Source organism: Lathyrus oleraceus, chromosome 1 (genome assembly GCF_024323335.1).
Source record: "Lathyrus oleraceus cultivar Zhongwan6 chromosome 1, CAAS_Psat_ZW6_1.0, whole genome shotgun sequence".
Taxonomy (NCBI): domain Eukaryota; kingdom Viridiplantae; phylum Streptophyta; class Magnoliopsida; order Fabales; family Fabaceae; genus Lathyrus; species Lathyrus oleraceus.
In genome coordinates this window covers 367,616,672-367,632,042 of record NC_066579.1, presented here as the reverse complement: position 1 = coordinate 367,632,042, position 15,371 = coordinate 367,616,672, and the positions used below count along the sequence as shown (strand labels likewise).

Below are 15,371 nucleotides of genomic sequence, written 5' to 3'. Positions count from 1 at the left end.
TAAATTAAAGAAAAGAATTAAAATAAAAAAAATGGAATAGTAACATGGCCTTTCTCTTCATCCTCTCCATCTCACGAATCCCTCTCACTCCTTCGCTCTCTCTCATTCACTCTAACTCACGAAAACCACTCTCAAACGCTCTCCCTATCTCACGATTTACACCAAACCCTCAATCGCGCTCACCTCTCTCAATAAGAAACCTCTCAATCGCGCTCACCTCTCCCAATCTCTTCTCATTTGCTCGCGTCTCACTTAAATACCCTGAATCATGCAAGAAACCGTGGTTGAAAAGAAAAAAAGAGCTCACCTCCGATGGTGGCGATGGCAACGATGAGATTCAAACCTCCCTCCTTCGCCTCTTCAAAAGGTTTGTTTTTTGATTGATTTCTTTTTGATTTTGGGTTTTCTATTTGGCCGCCTCCCTCTCTCAATTTTTTCGTCCTCTGATTAGGGTTTTTTCCTTCTATTTATGTTCACAGCTAGGGCTTTGGTTTGGTCCCCCAAAGGTTCAATGGAGCAAATTTCCAGAAGAGCTTTTGTGTGCTCAGAATCAATTTCATCTTGTTTTATGCTACAATCCGGAAACGGTACTATGAACTCAACCTTTCCCTTTGAGTTTTGTCTTTATCCCGATTTGGGATTTTTTTTTTGGAATTTTACCAATTTTGACTAATTTTGTGTTACTGCAGTGAATTCCTCTAGTAAAAACGAATTTTCTGGTTTCATTGTAGCTTGATGTTCAAATGGTTCCTGTTTTCTCTAGGACGACCATTATTCAAGGCCTCCAATAGAGCTTCTTCTTTGGTAAAATTAATTACACAAATGCTGATTCAACACAGTGCAGTTCAAGGTGAGCATCATTTGCATCATCATTTGATTCAATGCGTGTAATTATTGAATGACTGTTGTATGGTTTGGTTTACATTGGTAATGCAGGTGGACCGGGCATGGTGACGAATTTTTGGAGAATGTGAATTATTATGCAAAATCATGGTTGCCGGCGCGGTCTATTGTTATGGAGTGTCTTGCAGCAAGAGAAACTATTGATTCTAGTGGGGAGATTATAAAGCTAAATCGATCTTGTCCTTGGAGATTTCACATACATGAGCTCCAGGAGGAAATGAAAATCAACCCTTCCATCAAATATGTTCTTTACCAGGATGATAGGAGCGAGAAATGGAGACTACAGGCAGTGGCAATTTCACCGGCAAGATTTGAGAGCAGAAAACCACTACCATATCTTTGGAGGGGTTTGGAAAATGACAGGCTATCTGAGGTTGCTGGAATCCCAGGTTGTACTTTTGTGCACATGAGTGGTTTTATCATTGCAGCATCCAACAAGGAGATAAGTGTTTGGAAACGATTTCTTGGCTTGCTGCTGTCATGCTACGTTTTTCTGTCATGGAAGTTTTGCAGGTAATTTTGATGTAGGACTAGTTTTGGTGCAGGATTGATTAGATAGCAGCTTGTTGTTTTGGACTTACCATCTGTGGTTCCGTTGCAGCTGATATACCGTTATGCCCATCAAAAAAACCGCAAAGACAGAAAACGCAGTCGATGGATCGCCGGGAACCCTGTGGCAATCTGTTTTAATCAGAAAGTAATCCTCTCCTTTCTTAGCCAATCCAGCTTGTCCATACTTCACAAAAGGATTTTCAACTTTCCCATTCCGAAGCTCACGGCCAATCAAGGTATGCTTCATTGTCGGAGTGGTTTAGCATTTTGCTGCTGTTGGTTGTTGTACTGTTGTTATATTAATTATTGTTTGTTGCAGGTGAACAAATGGTGCTTGCTTTGGATTATTACAAAGTTGTGTTAAATCATTATGCACTATGCCTTGTGAAGCAGCCCATGCTTTCATGACATCGGGATCCACCGAGACAACAGCTACCAAAGAAGAATTAAAGCTGCCGCCGTATATAAAGCACTGTGCCACAAAATTGCATTTGACATATACATTTTCTATCTTCTCTGGAGCAATGTACTCGCCTTGTGCCAACTTAAAGATAATCTTCTTCCTATCAATGATTTTGAGACGACCGCCAGCTATCCATGTCCCAATATCTCCGGTATGCAGCCATCCCTCTTCGTCAATGACTTCTCTCGTTTGAACTTCATCTTTGTAATATCCTTGAAAAATAATGGGACCCCTGATGCAAATTTCACCACAAGGGTTCGGCTGATCATCAGATGTATAGTTCATTTCCGGAACATCTACAAGTTTTATCTCACAGCATGGACTTGGGGAGCCAACGTGACCACTAAGTCTGTATCCCTCATCAATGCAGCTTATAGTATTTTAACAGCATTAATAATACCAGCATATATTCTGTTATATAGGCGGGGAACACTACAGAAAATAGTAGGCCTTAGAACTGCAAGGTCGTCTATTAATTTCATGTTATCCCCCTGGAAGAATCCCACCGCAATGCCAAAATATACTGTCATGACTTGATTTGCTCGCTCATAAATGTGTGCCAAAGGGAGATAGGATATATAAACATCATTTGGGTTGAATTTTTCACCCAAAGAGGTCCCAGCAACATTTGCAATAAAGTTTTGATGTAGTTTGGAACCAAATCAATGCAGTGTAAAGACATGGTTGGAATTGTATGGAAATGTGAAATGGTGCAAATGTACTTGAAATGTTATTTGTAATTTGATTTTGAATGAAATGAGAAGTGTATGATTATGTGATAGTTGTTATATGAACTTAGCATTTTGGAACATGGAATGATATTGATTTGAATTGGGATTGAAATATTGTATGGTTTAAGTGAAAATGTGAATTGATGTAGGTTGGATCAAGGGAATGCCAAGTCCATGTTTATGGTTTTAAAATGTTTGTCCTTTGGAAGATGACTTTGTAATTCATGAAAATGTTGTAATGCTATTTTGATTTTGAAATGTACTATGGATATAAAATGGATTTTTTTTTAGAAATACTCCAAGACTAATTTAAATATCAATTTAAATAATAATAAAAAACCAGTAGAAAACCCAATTAAAATCAAATTAATCCAATAATTTGTTAAAATTACTTTTGACATCAATTCTAACATCTATTTGAAAATTAAAATCAATTAGAGTTTTGAATCATTAGTAAAAATAACAATTAAAATTAAATTGAAATTTGGGAATTAAACTTAATTTAAAATTAAAATCAAAAATTGAAAAATTCAAAAGTCAAATGATTAAAATCCATTTTATAGTCAAAAGCACCATGATCAAAAAGGCATAGACAATGATCAACGCGTAACAAAAATATGGAGTTGGGAATGAATGTATGCAAATGAATTTTTAGGCCAAGTGCAAAATAAAAGAAAAATGGGAAAATTTCAGGATCAAAATCGGGGTATGACAGAATGCGATTGGACTGAAAATGTCAAGAAGGATTCAGTGAGAATCTTATGTTAAAAACCAACAATTAAAGTCGAAAGAGAAGTTAGACAAGCAGAAGTCAGAGGTCAACCAAGCACAAGCAGACCTTAAAGAACAAGACACGTGCTTGCAAGGTTGCAAGAATGTGTGATTACATCAGATGATGTGGTCGATCATGAAGGTGAGATGGTACGTTATGCTTTCTATGCATATGTTGAACCAGTTAATGAAACTAAGGCATTGAAGGATTCGAAGTGGGTGAAGCAATGAATGAGGAACTGAAGCCCATCGAAAACAACAACACCTGGCCACTTGTCGAATTGCCTTAAGACAAGAAGACAATCGATGTGAAGTGGGTATACAAGGTGAATTTGAATCCAAAAGGAGAAGTAACTCAAAACAAGGTGAGACTTATGGCAAAAGGATTTCTTTAGAAGGAAGGAATCGACTTTGACGAAGTTTTTGCACCTGTTGCTAGGATCAAAACAATCAGGTCGGTTGTTGGTCTAGCAAACATGAACAACTGACACACATGTCAAATGAATGTGAAATGTGCATTCCTGAATGATCCCTTAGATGAAGAAGTGTATGTTGCATAACAAGCTGGGTTTATGAAACAAGGCGATGAAAAAAAGGTATACATGATGTATAAAGCCCTGTATGGACTTAAGCAAGATCCAAGAGCTTGTAATAAGAAGATAGATAGTTTCCTAAGGGAAAAAGAATTTGTGAAGTGCACAACTGAGCATGGAGTATACGTAAGAAGAAGCAATAATGAATTTCTTATAATATGTCTCTATGTTGATGACCTGTTGATAACATAAAGTTGCAAGAAGGAGATCAAAGATTTCAAACATGACCTAAGTGAGGAGTTTGAAATGTTAGACTTAGAAAATCTCTCATATTTCCTTGGAATTTAATTCTACAAGAGTGGTAGAGGTTTGATGATGCACCAAAGAAGATATGCAGGTGAAATACTCATGAGATTTGAGATGCAAAATTGCAACCCAACTTCGCCTCCAGCTGAGACCAGAATGCAATAGTCGAAAGACACAAATGAAGATGATGTCAATCCAACACAGTACAGAAGACTCATTGGATCACTTCGATACCTTTGTTACACAAGGCCTGATCTAGCATACAGTGTAGGTATGGTGAGTAGATTCATGCAGAAGCCAAATGTATCGCACCTAGCAGCGACGAAGAGGATACTAAGATATTTGAAAGGAACTCTCGACTATGGCATTTTAGCTGATGAACCAAAAGAATGCAATATAGTGGAATACACTGACTCAAGTTGGTGTAGTAATGCCGAGGATAGAAAATCCACAACTGGCTATGTGTTTCTGCTAGGTGGTGCACCATTTCCTTGGAGTTCGAGAAAGGAACCAGTAGTAGCATTGTTGTCGTGTGAAGCAGAGCATATATCTGCTTCTCTTTGTGCATGTAAAGCAACATGAATGGTGAATCTGCTCAAAGAGATTACAAAGAAGAACCATGGAACAATTACCATGAAGATCGACAACATGTCTAATATCAATCTAGAGAAGAATCCGATAGTGCATGGACGAAGCAAGCACATCGAAATGAGGTTCCATTATCTTTAAGAGCAATTTCCAGAAGCGAAGCTGAACCTGGAACACTGCAAAACTGAGAATTAGATTGTAGACATCATAAAGAAGGGAATGCATGTCTAAATGTTTAATAAGTTAAGGTATATTATGAATGTAGATAGCTTAGACATAATGAATTAGGTGGTGTGTTGAATTGTAATTCCTTGTGTTGAAGCAGGTTGCTCGACATAAGCAAGGAAGTATCGAATCACATAGGTGTCGAAATGTCGAAGAGTATCTCAACAGTGATGTTAGACTTAACTTTATTTGTTTGTTTAGCTGAGTTAGTTAGTTTATTTTTGGGCCTTTTTTGAGAAGCAAGCAAGCCCAAAATCTATAAATAGGTAGTAACCCCTATAATTGTAAACACTTGAACTTGCAGTTGCAAAGAATAAATCTCAATTTGAGAGAAGAAAGTTACTCTGCAGAAACTCTTCTTCTTCTTCTTCCCCTACTTTGATAAAACCCTAATTCGTTTTCTTCCCCAATTTTTCATTTTTTCTTTCTTTCTTCAATTACCAATTGTACATCAGAATTCTCCATAGATTTTGGTGAATTTTCAACATCTGGTATTTAGAGCATTGACTGAGCGATCTCTCACTTATAAATATCCAAGTCTCCATATTTTCAACCAATGTGGGGTTATTACCCACACTACTCACATTTTTTACATTCTCAACACATGTCTTAAATGTTTGTATCACTAGACTTGAAAAAAAGAAACTACATGCTGTACCTGCACGTTTCTAATTTACTAGTGTAGTACATTAGCTTTTCTTTTTTAATCCATTATTTTATTTAGTTTAGAAAATTTAACCATTAGTTATTTAGTTTATAAAATATACATTAGTTACTTAGTTTAAAATATATAACCATTATTCAGTAAAAAAAAATATAACAATTAGTTATAAAATATAATCACATGTAAGGATTGAGTGATAATTAGAGGAGTTTAAGAAATAACAATTCCTTTTAGGATTAAGAAAATAATACACTTAATTCTTAATTTAGTTTTAATTTTTAGAAGTTTTAGAGCATAATTGGAAAATTAGTTCAAGGTTATGATTGTAGTCTTACTTTCATCCTTTAACTCATAACTTGTAAGTTCGGTTATTTCTTGAATTGTTTGTTTGTTTGCCTAAACAAAATATTCAACATGACCAATAAAATGCATGCTCCTTTATATTTTTTATTCAATTAAGTGATCACAATTCTCTTGATAATTTAATTTTAATTAGATCTTAATGCTTGCACATACACTTGATCCCTTAAGTAAATCCTAAATCATATTCTCATTCAAAACCCTATAAGTAGGTGAACATCAAGGCATGATCATACTAAACTTCATCCCATTCTTTGATACCTCATCCTTTTCTTTCAATCTTGTTCCTAACTTATCCAATACAAAACAAAATCTTCTATTCTTATTCAACTTCAAAACCCTTAACCATCATGATGTGAACTGTGCGCCATAAGCCTTAAGCCTTAAGAAGTGGAGAATAAATGAGATTGAGTATTTCTATCCTTATTATGAATATCTTTGGATATGAGACGCTTGACCCAGTTGTTCAAATTATTCGCCTCCACTCATAGACTTTAGCGCAATTCAAATCAACATAATTTTCAACATTAATTCTCAATCAACAACTAAACACCTATCTTTGGGTTAATCACCTTCTCATGGTTAAAGTACCCATCTCATGCATGTTTGCCTTGTGAGTCCCAGAGCTTAGGCAAACCCCCATCTCATGCATGTTTGCCTTGTAAATCCCTTGGTTTAGGTAAAACCCTCTTGCATGTTTGCCTTATAGATCCCCTAATTTAGGAAAACCCCTTTTGCATGTTTTCCTTATAAATCCCCTGGTTTAGGTAAACCCCTATTGCATGTTTTCCTTATGAATCTCCTGGATTAGGAAAACCCCTCTTGCATGTTTGCCTTATAAATCCCCTAGTTTAGGCAAGCCCCTCTTGCATGTTTTCCTAAAAAATCCTCTGGTTTAGGCAAACCCCTCTTGCATGTTTGCCTTATAAATCCCTTGGTTTAGGCAAACCTCTCTTGCATGCTTGCCTTATAAGTCCCCTAGTTTAGACAAACCCCTCTTGCGTGTTTGCCTTATAAATCCCATGGTTTAGGAAAACCCCTCTTGCGTTTTTCCTTATAAATTCCTTGGTTTAGGCAAACCCCTTTTGCATGTTTTCCTTATAAATCCCATGGTTTAGGCAAACCCCCTTGCATGTTTGCCTTGTAAATCCCTTGGTTTAGGCAAACCCCTCTTGCATGTTTGCCTTATAAATTCCTTGGTTTAGGCAAACCCATTTTGCATGCTTGCCTTGTAAATCCCCTAGTTTATGCAAACCCCCCGTTGTAGGCCTTGACCCCTGAGACTAGACAAATCCCTACAACACTGCTTTGGTTTAAACACCCTATTGGTTATGACATTACTTTTATTTCAGTTCTTGGTTCAGACACTACTTTTATTTCTTGTTCTTGGTTCATACACCACTTTTATTTCTTGTTATTGGTTTAAACACCATTTTTATTTCTTGTTCTTGGTTCAAACACCACTTTTATTTCTCATTCTTGGTTCAGACACCACTTTTATTTCTTGTTCTTGGTTCAGACACCACCTTTTCATTTCTTTGTCCAAACAACAAATTTCTTTTCATAAAAGAATTTTTGTAACCCATTCCTCAGTAGTTAGACTAAAAGCTTAAAGCATTCGAACTAGGATCAAATTTGCTAACATCAAAACACTTATAATATATGATTATAACACCGTTCCCTAAAAACAACCAACAAATACACAGTTTTCTACCATGAACTACGAAGCTCTGATTTTCTCATTACACTATGAGAATACGTAGGCACAAGGTTTCAAAATCTCGACGAGCACATTAATTAATAAAGTATTTCCCTTTTTTTTGTTAAAATCAATCGCAAGTAACTTTTAGATAATAACACCCATACGCGCAAAGAATAATAAAAGTGGTTCTCATTAAGTACAATGGATGTGAGAAATTCTAATATCTTCCCTTTGCATAACCGAATTCCTTACCCTTTTTCTCTTTCCCTTGGGTTTTATTGATATTTCCCCTTTCTCTAAGAATAAATAAAATATAGTGGAGACTCTATTATATTTCGAGCGTGCGATACACTCGGGTATTTTTTGCAGCACGACATACATGTGTCATTTGTTTAGTGCTTTATTTACCAGGACAACATTGGCTAGCCATGTTTGGTATTTTACTAAGGTGATGAAGTCGACGCTGTCTAACTTATGGATTTCTGTATCGATGGAAACTCTCTTCTCCTTACCAACCTTTCAATTTCTTTGAGACACCGATTTTACAACAAGGATGATGGCATACAACTCAAGTACATGTTCTCAACATGTCATAGGGAGCCCATGCGAATAAGTCGATGTTCTTCTTGAGTTGGTTGACTAGTTCACACTCTTCTTCTTTGAAAAGTGAGGTGCCTATCTTTGTTACTTGGTGGCCCTAAGGCCCTATATGGACCTCTTTTAGATCCTCTATGAGTATGTCTCTCTCGTTCTCCATGCCTAGTCTGGGGTCCCAACTTGTTGTATCTATGTCATGCACCTTCTAAAAGGGGGGCAACTTCGTGGGCAACCTCTTTCGTCCTCATTGTCAGGCTTCTCTGATAACATTCCCAGGCGTTTTCCTGGTCTCCTCGAACTACTCCGAGTTGACCACTAGGTAACAGGATTTTAAGATCAGGTATTTGGTGCATAAAATTTCCCATAACAAATTGATGGTTCGCCTTCCAAGGATGATTTTGTAAAGAGATATGGCATCCACCATGAGGTAATTGACTTCAATTTCCTTAGATTCTGCTCTTGTGCCGCATGTTATTTTAAGGGTTATATGACCCCTTACTATACTTGTTATCCTGACAGACCCACTAGTGAGCCTTGAAATGCCTTAATGTTCCCAGGATCAAGTTGAAGCTTTTTGAAGGTGCTCTAGAATATGATGACTGTTGGGCTTCCGAGATCTATCAAAAGCTTGTTTTACATCCCAATTATCGTATTGTACCATGATAACCATGGGATTATTGTCATGAGGGTGGACACCAATGAAGTATCTTCTAGAAAAAACGACAATGGGCCATTGCCCTCTCTGCGTGGCTTTGAGGGGTTGAGGGATATTATGTGTCTAGCCAACACTTTCCTGGAGGAGTTGGAATTTCCCCCACCGGAGAAATCTCTAGCAATGGCGTTAACCGTGACACTTGGTTGTTTCTTGGGCATTTCGAGATAAAACTATGAAAGTATTAGTGGTAATGAAAGGTGTGACCAATGTTAGTTTTATCAGGGTCCCAGGATGGGTGCCATTGTACTTGCTAAAAAAATACAGATGCGTGGAAATCCTTTGCTGGTAAGGATTGCCAAAGACTTTAGCATTTCTATGGGGTTCAAGTATGCTAACAAGTGTGAAAGACTATATTTTAGGGATGTTTTCTGTGAATATCCAATTGTCTCTTCTCAACCTTAAGGTTGTGGTATTTATAAGGACTTATGGGTCTGAATTTTAGGATTCCTCGGATTTAGCAACCGCATAGAAATAGGAGAAGTGAGCCGCTGGTTCTCTATTTCCTAAAGAGACATGAATTATTTCTCAGACTCCTTCCCTGCTCCACTTATGACCAAGACACACCACCCTATCACGTTCTCCTACTCCCGACAAATGATACATATACAATGTCATCTTATTGCCCTTACAGAGTTTTACAAATATATTAATGTGTAGTCTCCATACTTTTTATTATGTTCCCATGTTTCTTGCTTATTGTTGAATAATAAAATGACATAAGTTGATTTTTCTGTAAAAATTTTTTTCTCCAATTTGTTACATTCTTAGAAAACTTAGTAGTTATATATGAAAAACTATTTTACACTAATATCTAATCAAATTATATAAAAATATTGTTTTTATATATTAATTTTCAAAATACTTTTACAAAATATATGCATGATATGATTTGATTAGATATACCTTTAAAATACTATCTTACAATAGATAAAAGTACATGTTACAACAGAAATATAAAATGTGTGTAGAAATAAATAAAATTGATTATAAACAAAGGCAGAGAGAAAATAGAAAATAAAAAAACTAAAGATAACATCAACTTAAAGGCAAAAACAGACATACACAAGAGAAAATAAATAATATACCGATTATTCACAAAACCAATCTAAATTTCGGCTAAAATACAAGTTGAAAGACAATTAGAAAAAACCAACTAACTTAAACAATTGATCTATCCTAAAATCTTGGACTCATCATAAAATCTCATACTCATCACACCTCCTAAGAGATCTTAAAATTATATTTTGCCTAACTCCTTTTATTTTTAGCAAATCACTCAAAGAATCAATCCTCTTTGTGATTGTTCTTTACATTTACACAACCTCATTTTTCTTCCAAAATCTCTTGGGTCACTACCATATAGTTTGAGCTTCCTAAAACAACCTTCTTAATCTTAAACTTACATGAGTCTTAACTCATAAAATAATAATAATGTTCCAATCTGCATAAATAGGATTGAGGATACCCCTAATTTGAGAACCAACTGACAACATAGATTCAATTCAGCAAGAAATTAACTTACCCCAAATAGCAAATTTGTTTAATTTTGTGGCAAAGATGCAATTTTTGCTAAAATCAGAGTGGGACAATACAAAAACAAAACAAAGGTGAACACTTTTCGATTTCACACAAGGGAAAGAAAGAAGGACTAATAGAGAAGAGTAAAAAAACAACAAGAAGCAGAAGAGCCTTAACGATTGAGGTGCTTTCAGAAAATGATACACATATCAACATTGGGAATCTGAAACCCAATTTCAATTTCAATTTCAAATTCATTATTTAATCGAAAGGGTTACTTTTTTTCATTCAAACTTCTCAGCCTGTATGTGTATATATATCTCTATATGTATTCAACTTTTTTCGTCATGAGACAGTTCAGAGCTATTCAAAGTTCAGATCTTTAACCATATTTTATCTTCAATTTCAGGTTAGTTTTCTTTCATTGGCTTTATACTCATGTGGGTTGCTCTGGTTTTGGTTTTATACTTTGTTGGGCTTAACAAAGTCAAGACCTTGGTTATGAATGATGAATCTATTTGTTTTACCAATTTGTCATATAGTAATCACTTGATTGTCTAATCATGAAAGTTCTTGATTTTGGAATTGAATCATTGTTGTGAATAAGATTGATGATACTTATGATTCCTTATGTTGTGACTTTAGACTTTTTTTCTTCACTAAATTCTTGAAGTGATTCTTCATTAGTCCTCTTATGTGTTCTGGTCATGTTTTGTTTGAATTGATTGCTTCTTAATCTTGTCTTGTATAGTTGGTGATGTTACATTTGGGATTTTAATGTACCGTGTCTGTGTTTGATACATTCTTCTTTGATCTAAACTTGTTAGAATTATCAATTTTTATGAATTTTTCTTGATTTCTCGGTGGATTGTGGATTGAGTTATCATCATTAGTTCAAATCGAGAATCGTAACAGGAATTGTTTGATTATGCAAAATTCATGAATCTCGTGTATTTTTGAACGGTATATCTTGATCGTTGTGTTACTATTATGCTTGTATCAGGGGTGATAAGTTAGTGAATAGATTAATATGCGGGATACTGAGAAGTTAAATAACCGAGGATCTACAAAAGCCGGTAACTCGAAGGAACATATCAAGTTAAAGGTAGATTCACCGCAAATCAAAAGAAGCAGCACGAAAAGCCAAGGGAAGAAACGGAAACTGAAATCAAAATCTCATAAACTCAGAGGTTCCACAAATGGGTTGGCAAAAACAGCTATTGATTCTTCTGTCAAGGCGCCAAACAACAATTCTTCAAATAAAAGATTGATTATTCGACAAAATCTACATAAAACTGATAGGAGTTCGGAACAGGTTCAGCCTACGATAAAGATACAAGGAGGAAAAAATTCTCCGAATAATGATAGGGAAGGCGAGAAAAATGTTGATCAAGAGACAAATATTCAAAAACGGAAGAGAAGAAGAAGAAAAAAGAAAAGACAAAGACTTAACGAAGATCTTGATGACACTTCGCGGCTTCAGAGAAGAACAAGGAATCTGTTAATCAGAATGAAGCTAGAGCAGAACCTTATTGATGCTTACTCAGGAGAAGGTTGGAAAGGTCAGAGTCGAGAGAAGATTAGGCCGGAAAAGGAGCTACAAAGAGCAAAGAAGCAGATTATAAAATGCAAGCTTAGTATCCGCGATGCCATTCGCCAGCTAGATTCTCTAAGTTCAGTTGGTAGCATCGAAGGTTCTGTTATTGCTACAGATGGATCTGTTTATCATGAACATATATTCTGTGCGAATTGCAAGATGCGTGAAGCTTTTCCAGATAATGATATTATACTCTGCGACGGCACATGCAACCGCGCGTTTCACCAAAGGTGTCTTGATCCTCCTTTGGATACTGAAAACAGTGAGTTCTGATTTACTCTTGTCTGCAAACCTTTAATATGCGGACTTTTCATTGAGAAAACGTATCATTTAATTATAACTTGCAGTTCCTCCCGGAGATCAAGGCTGGTTTTGCAAGTTTTGTGAATGTAAGATAGAAATACTCGAGGCCACAAACGCGCATCTCGGGACTCGTTTCTCCTTAGACAGTACTTGGCAGGTTTTTATTTATATACTCTATTACCCTTGCCTCTTGCATGACCAATTTTCATATTTTCATTTCCTTCTATTGGTTTAAATAATAAATGGTTTTTCTTCCATAAATTAAGGATGTATTCAAGGAAGAAGCTGCTATTCCTGATGGTGACACGGGATTACTAAACCAAGAAGAAGAATGGCCCTCAGATGATCCTGAAGACGATGACTATAATCCAGAGATGAAAGAAGATAGCCACGGTGGCAACAACACAGATGGAAATGATGATAACGCATCCGATGATTCGAGTAGTTCTGGTAGCATGTGGTCATTAAATGGAGAATGTTCTCTGTTAGATGAAGGCCTTGAATATTATTCTGTTAGTCATGGCCACATAGATTCCGATGAATCCGGAGAAATTGCCTGTGGTCGTAGGCAGCGTACAGCTGTTGACTACAGGAAACTTTATGATGTGAGTATATCTAAGTTTTCATTCAGCCTAAGCACGTGTTCTCAAAGTATAACAGCTTAGATAAGTGCTTATATCGTAAATGTTTATCGAATAAGTGCTTACGTATAAGCTATTCTTATAAGCTCTCCCAAACAGTGTCACAAATGTTCATGCTAGTAAATAAGCTCAAATTAGTTAGGCCAGTTAAATTTTAGTTCCTATCTTTTTCAGGAGATGTTTGGGAAGGATGCTCAATATGAACAAGTGAGTGAAGACGAAGACTGGGGTCCAGGAAAAAGACCACGAACAGAAAAGGAGTCTGATGCTGTTAATACTCTTATGACTCTGCATGAGATTGAAAATACACATCCGAATAATGAAAATAAACATCCGAATAATGAGAACAATTTTAGAATACGAGGGAACTCTTCCGGCATAAAAAGACCTTGCTTCAGGATTCCACATGATGCAGTTGAGGTATTAATTGATAGCCACTCTTTCTATCATATTTCTTTATTGTTGTTATCTTCCACAATTCCAACCGAGAACAAATATATAATGTATAAAGTTTTATATGCTAATTCGTGTCCATTATGAAATGTTCCAGAAGCTTCGCCAAGTTTTTGCAGAGAATGAGCTTCCTCCGAAATCCGTGAAGGATGCCCTTTCGAAAGAGTTGGGACTCGACGGTGCAAAGGTTATTCCTTCCCTTTACATATTTCACTGCAAATCTTATTTCATCCATCTCTACAGAGTTATTTGCACTGCTTTTTGGTGTTCATTCATGTCAAACAGTTCTTCATTTATCCAAACTTCCTGTTATTAACATGTTAGAAAATGCAGGTTAACAAATGGTTCAAAAATGCACGATACACGGCACTTAAAACTCGAAAGGTAAGCTTTGGTACTATGCTTTTGCTCTCTCCTTTACTAATGCTGTTTCTTTCGTTCTGTTTCGCAATTTCTCTAAGCTATTATTCAAAACAGTAACCTTTTTCGTAATAGTTGTTTAATTAGATGCAAACTTATGTTAGTTTCAAATCCTATAACAAGGCGTCTTTTTTATCTTCGAATTTCTTAAACTGTTTTGTTCTTGAAATTTGCAATAAACTCTGACATAAGTACGTTTTGTTCAGTATCGAGAAGGAGGAAAACAGATACAGAGTTTCACTTCTAAGACCTCAAAGGATTGTACATCACAACAGGTACAGGAAGATGGAATTTTGAAACCGAAGGTCAAGAAAATTACCGTGATTCGTTCCGTTAAGAAGTGTGAAAATGTTACTGGCAAAGAGAAAACAAAGGCATCTAGCAGTCTTTTGAAGAAAAAGAAACCAGAAATACCTCCACCCTCGAGAGAAAATGGCAACAAGGTGTTTTTCTACTCATCCAAATGTCATATTCTCTGTGCTTGAAAACGAACATTTCTGCATTAACTATTTAAAAGAATGGAGAAATTGTCTTGCAGTCGATATGAGATGAAAACAAGTTCTACGATGGTGCACCTAGATAGGTGGATCACCGTGTACCATACTTGAAAATCATCCAAAACACTAACGATGACTGGCCTGCCTTCTAGAAGTAGAAGCTCACAGTCCTCTTTGTCTTCATGATTGAGACAATGACGCTTTAATGTTTAATTTTCAGGATTCGGTGGAGGACAATGGCGATGTAAGCTTGATGGAACTATTGAAAGAAAGGAAAAAGAAGGTAACTTTTGCATTTGAAGGAGACACTGAGGAAGCAGAGTTGGAGCTTGAAAGACTGACCAAATTGAAGATGAAAGTAGATAGATTGAAGCAAAGATTAACTCAAGTTCAAAAATACAGATCAAAGGGTTCAGAAGATGAAGTTTGTTTGAATGAGCCATCTATTATTTATGTGCCTGTAGCTGAGTTAAGGGAAAAGGTTAAATAGAAAACTATATAGAGAATATATATTGTTTAGAATATATATGGATGTTAGTTTTATGTACCTGCTTTTTACTTTGTACAATGAAATGAAGCAGTTTTTGAGTTATACTTACTCTGCAGTATGCTGCTGCTGACAGCATACTTCAAATTCGCCATGCCAATTGATTTTCAAATGCTCTTGGCCAATGAAGAGCATCCAATTCCTTACTTGTTCCAGAAGAATACATCTGCGTCTGACCAACCGAAACCTCAACAAAGCACAACTCCTCACGAAAAGCAGCTGAACCTTCGTCTTGGCCGAAACAAAGCCGCTCCCGGTCACCACATCCATTCACATTCACCTACC

General features: G+C 36.2%; 1 protein-coding gene, 2 long non-coding RNA genes and 1 pseudogene across 3 annotated transcripts; 2 read left to right on the top strand and 2 right to left on the bottom strand.

Annotated features, from left to right (window-relative positions):
• The first annotated feature begins 523 nt into the window (after positions 1 to 523).
• LOC127137011 (uncharacterized) lies at positions 524 to 1,339 on the top strand. The gene is made up of 3 exons (XR_007808695.1): positions 524 to 587; positions 690 to 850; positions 937 to 1,339. It is a non-coding gene; the product is annotated as an uncharacterized LOC127137011 (long non-coding RNA).
• On the bottom strand, positions 1,032 to 1,691 carry LOC127137016 (uncharacterized). The gene is made up of 2 exons (XR_007808696.1): positions 1,485 to 1,691; positions 1,032 to 1,396 (listed from the first exon to the last, which is right to left on the bottom strand). It is a non-coding gene; the product is annotated as an uncharacterized LOC127137016 (long non-coding RNA).
• Positions 1,692 to 1,714: 23 nt separating this feature from the next.
• LOC127107306 (long chain acyl-CoA synthetase 6, peroxisomal-like) lies at positions 1,715 to 2,580 on the bottom strand (annotated as a pseudogene).
• Positions 2,581 to 10,330: 7,750 nt separating this feature from the next.
• LOC127137003 (pathogenesis-related homeodomain protein) lies at positions 10,331 to 15,131 on the top strand. The gene is made up of 9 exons (XM_051063505.1): positions 10,331 to 11,037; positions 11,632 to 12,487; positions 12,573 to 12,685; positions 12,795 to 13,133; positions 13,344 to 13,589; positions 13,720 to 13,809; positions 13,956 to 14,006; positions 14,249 to 14,485; positions 14,760 to 15,131. Exons 2-9 carry the CDS (start codon positions 11,659 to 11,661, stop codon positions 15,027 to 15,029), a joined length of 2,175 nt encoding a protein of 724 aa, XP_050919462.1. The 5' UTR covers positions 10,331 to 11,037; positions 11,632 to 11,658; the 3' UTR covers positions 15,030 to 15,131.
• The last annotated feature ends 240 nt before the right edge of the window (positions 15,132 to 15,371 follow it).

What these genes read in the sequence shown, in the direction of transcription:
- LOC127137003 (XM_051063505.1), top strand. Translation starts at nt 11,659, where the DNA reads ATGCGGGATACTGAGAAGTTAAATAACCGAGGATCTACAAAAGCCGGT. An exon ending in ACTACAGGAAACTTTATGAT is followed by an intron (nt 13,134 to 13,343) that starts GTGAGTATATCT and finishes TATCTTTTTCAG; the next exon opens with GAGATGTTTGGGAAGGATGC. An exon ending in TTCCACATGATGCAGTTGAG is followed by an intron (nt 13,590 to 13,719) that starts GTATTAATTGAT and finishes GAAATGTTCCAG; the next exon opens with AAGCTTCGCCAAGTTTTTGC.